Source organism: Apaloderma vittatum, unplaced genomic scaffold, assembly GCF_000703405.1.
Source record: "Apaloderma vittatum isolate BGI_N311 unplaced genomic scaffold, ASM70340v1 scaffold8701, whole genome shotgun sequence".
Classification (NCBI taxonomy): Eukaryota; Metazoa; Chordata; class Aves; order Trogoniformes; family Trogonidae; genus Apaloderma; species Apaloderma vittatum.
In genome coordinates, this window is record NW_009700746.1 from 8,575 (window position 1) to 12,422 (window position 3,848).

General features: G+C 51.7%; 1 protein-coding gene across 1 annotated transcript in view; it reads left to right on the forward strand.

Moving 5' to 3' along the window:
• TTLL4 (tubulin tyrosine ligase-like family, member 4) overlaps positions 1 to 3,848 on the forward strand; it is an 18,988-nt gene that overhangs the window by 2,104 nt on the left and 13,036 nt on the right. The window contains 4 exon segments of the mRNA XM_009878851.1: positions 292 to 355; positions 2,098 to 2,222; positions 2,590 to 2,700; positions 3,642 to 3,718. Of these exon segments, the coding sequence (XP_009877153.1) occupies positions 292 to 355; positions 2,098 to 2,222; positions 2,590 to 2,700; positions 3,642 to 3,718 (377 nt within the window).

Below are 3,848 nucleotides of genomic sequence, written 5' to 3' on the forward strand. Positions count from 1 at the left end.
TTCAGGATGACCTAAAGATTGTGCTGAACCCAGAAGTGGTGTAGCAGCAAGGAGGAACTGCATGGGTTCCTCTGGGGAGCAGGCTAGGTGTCACTACTGATCTGCTCCAAAACTTACTAATCTTCTCTCTGTGTAGGGTAATCAGCTTAAACCCCTGCCCTGCCTTTTATGTAGCCAGTTAGTGAGCAAAATCCAGGATCCAAGGATTCGGGGCAGCAGGAAAGATTCTGTCCCCTGGAGCATTTGTTTTCTCTCTTCCCTTCCTAACTGTGTGTCTGTTCCCTCCTGCAGGTGACTCCGATGCTTCCTCTGTCACTGGCATGTCATCCAGTGGCTCTGTGGCTCTTGGATCCGGGTTAGTACCTGTAAATAGTGCATTGAACTTGTCCATCTTTGTCCGAACTTGTCCATCTTTGTCCAAACTTGTCCGTCTTTGCCCTCCCTGGTGACAGAGGAGAGGTGTAGCATGTGGGCAATTGGAGTAATGGAGCGTCCCAACCAAAATGAGCTTCCTTGCTACCCTGCAGACCAAAGCTACCTCTCTGGCTAGAGACAACCTGCAAAGTGCTGAGGGTGTATCTGCAAAACAGGGGTCTTAATTTCACTGCCACTGCCAGTTGGTGTGTTAGGTTTACTGGATTAAATGGTGCTCTTGCAGTCTAGTTGCCTTTCAGATGAAGGAGAGTGGAGACATCCTGGGCCAGAGAATGCAAAAGTTCTGTGGGGTCTCGTATCTTTGCGTTGCGTCCTAGAAACAGGTCTCAGAGCCTGGGTTTTTCATTAGCTTTTGGAAGGAGATCTCTCTAGGGAGCATTGATCAGCCTGTGGTCATCTGAGCCCTGCCTCCATGACCCCTGGCAGACCTCTGTGGGAGATGTTCTTGTCCATCCAGCCATGGAAGCTGCCCCTTGCAGCTGTGCTGCCCCTTGCACTGGGGCCGCCTCAGGCTTTGCTGTCATCCCAACGACTTGCTGCTTTCCATCATTCCATAAATCTCCTGGGAGGTAAGGAAGGCTTCCTGCAAGCAAGTGTTGAACTTCGGAGCGCCGCAAGGCTCTGGGTGTGAAAGTCCGGCAGAGGTGTGACATAAATTGGACCAGCAGCTGTTTATGGCAGGATGTGGCTGGTTGGCCTTTGGGGGCAGATGGGGGGAAGCAGCGCTTGGGCCAAATACCTCCTGTGGCGGGGAGGGAGGGGTGCTGGCCACTTCCCTGCGCAGGCCGCATGCTGGGCTGGCCTTGAAGCCTTTGCAGCTGTCTCCTGCCTTCAGTCTGTTGTGGGCAAAACCAGTTTTGTTCCAGGGAATGTTAATCAATACAATTTACTGCTAGTTACCAAACTGCTAATTACTGATCCTGGTTTTGTAAATAAAAATAAAGAAATACGTATATAAGGTCTTAATGAAAACACTTCTTCCCCTGTCCTGGTTTTCAGCCCCATTGCTGCAGGCTACACTCAGCCTCTTCAGTGAGGTGAGGTGTGCCCTGGGAGATTGAGGGCAATGTCTTGTGTTTGCCTTTCTTCTGCTGTTCTTTGTTCCATAGTGGATTGCTCTGGTGTGACTTCTTCCGCTGACTGCAGTTCTATATATTTGAACATGTGTTCATTACAATCTCTGCTTTTAGCATCATCACCTTAACAGGTATAAGTTTTACCCTTCCTCCCAGGTATTAGGGATGAAGATGTGGTAAGAAGATGTGCCTATGGTTGGTTGGTAAAACTCCAACCCTCTTCCCTGCAGCACACTAAAAGCAAGAGGGTTACAACAGGCGAATCATACACGCATTACAACCTCTGCCTTTGGTTCCTGTGGACTAGGTTATAAGAGTAACCAGCAAATGTAACAAACTCCACCCTTTGTCCTGGCAAAACACAAAGCCAGCAGGAGTTACAACACTTGGCGTATGCATTTGTTGCAAGCACATCCGTGCTGGTGGTGTTCCTGTTGGTGCAGGTTGGATTACTGTCCTAGTGCCCATTTCTTGCACCACGCTGCAACAGTGCAAATTCCAGGAACAAGGCTCCTTCTGGCTTACCCCTTTCCCCCTGTGCTACTTTACACCTTTAGCTAACCGCCTGCTGCTGCCTCTCTCCTAGGAACCGCATCAAGTGCCTGGCCCAGCCCACTGAGGCTCAGGAGAAAGTGCTCAAACCAGCTCTTGTCTGCAGTTTATTCCCCAACGTGCCTCCAACCATCTACTTCAGTACTCAGGATGAGAGAGGTGAGCTGGGACCTGCTGCCGTGCAGGATGAGAGCGACCAGCCTGTTATTAGCAAGCAACGGGTGCCAGTGCACGGCCCTTCGCCTTTCCCCTGATGAGACCCAGCACCTCTGTGGGATCCAAAGGGCTGAAGTAAAAAATGCTAGCTGCTCCCGCAGCAAGGGGCGAGTCAGGCTGCCCCTACATCTTCTAGCGTCCTGGATCTCCCCGAGCTGTGGAGTTATCTGCTCTCTGCTAGTTCTGTGAAGGGGGCTTACCTGCCCTCCTCTGCAATCATGGTGCCTGTGCAGCAAATGATAAGAATTTCCCTGGGTGCGGGTATAGAAAAATTTCTTTTCCTTCTGTCCTTATTTTTTTACCTTTCTAGTGGAAAAGCTGCCTTGGGAGCAGAGGAAGCTGCTGCGATGGAAAATGTGCGCAGTCACGCCGAACATAGTGAAGCAAACCGTTGGCAGGTCCCACTTCAGAGTCAGCAAAAGTAAGTTGTGGGAGGCTGACAGTGTCCCACACCTTGTGTCCTCCCTTGTCTCCAACCCATGGGCCTGCAAAGAGCAGAGCCGGAGTGATAACGGGCTTGGCACTGCAGGATGCTGCATTCCTGTTTCTGCCTGTCTGACCCACGGTATCCGAGTTCTGTGGGCCCTTGGCAGGGCCTCATCAGCCTCTTGGCTTGTCCCTGGCGTGGACCACAAGGACTTAATCCTGGGTTGTCAGGAGCTGAGGCAGCATGTGAGGCAGCAGAGCTGTGCTCCAGCTTGTTTGAGCTGTGCCTCTAGATGGTGCTGCCACTCCAAGGAGGATGGCAGTGATGTGGTGCCACTCCCAGCAACGCTGTCCCATGTCCCCATGTGCTGAGGAGGAAGCCGTGCTCTCTGACCAGAGCCAGAGGGGTTTCAGTTTGGGATCTTCTCGCTGAAGAGACGTGTAGGAGAAGCACTGAGCGTTTGCAGCTGTGCCCTGTACCCTGAAGAGTCATTTCCCTGCACTTATCAGGAGACATCTGTGCCAGACCATTTTGGGGCTATAGTGAGACACACGAGGCAGAGCAAGATCGAGGAATTCTTGCAATCCTATGTGTTCCTTTGCAGTGCAGCTCTGATTTGCACACTGCTTCATTCACGTGCTTTAAAGCAGAGAAGTCGGGGTGTTGGGGAACTAAAGCCATTTCTTTGACCCCGTGTCTGCCCAGATCCCTGCAACAGTCATGTTTGCAAGGATATAAGCCACCTGGTTAACAGGATCTCACTTACAGCCTTTGGTTTGACAGCTTCACAGTAGCCAGCACGAGTGCTTTGTGCTAGTGCTGTGCAGCATCCCTGGCACACTCCTGTTAGCCCCAGGAGATGGTGTGCTTGTGGGCTGGGAGAGCGTTGTAGGTGGCACGTTACTCAGTTATGGACTTTTTCATTTTTCCTGTAGGAAGCAACGACTGGCTGGGTTGCTGGGGTCACCACATGAAATCCCCCAGCTTCAGAGCCATCGAGGAGCACCAGAAGGTAGAGGATGTTTTGGGCTGCCCTCTGTGTGCGTGGAGAGTGTGTTGGGAGCAATATGGGTACTCATCTCTTCAGGGCCAGGTGTTTGCTGTGCAGGCTGTCCCTGCATGGTCCCTTCCCAAGCATGGCA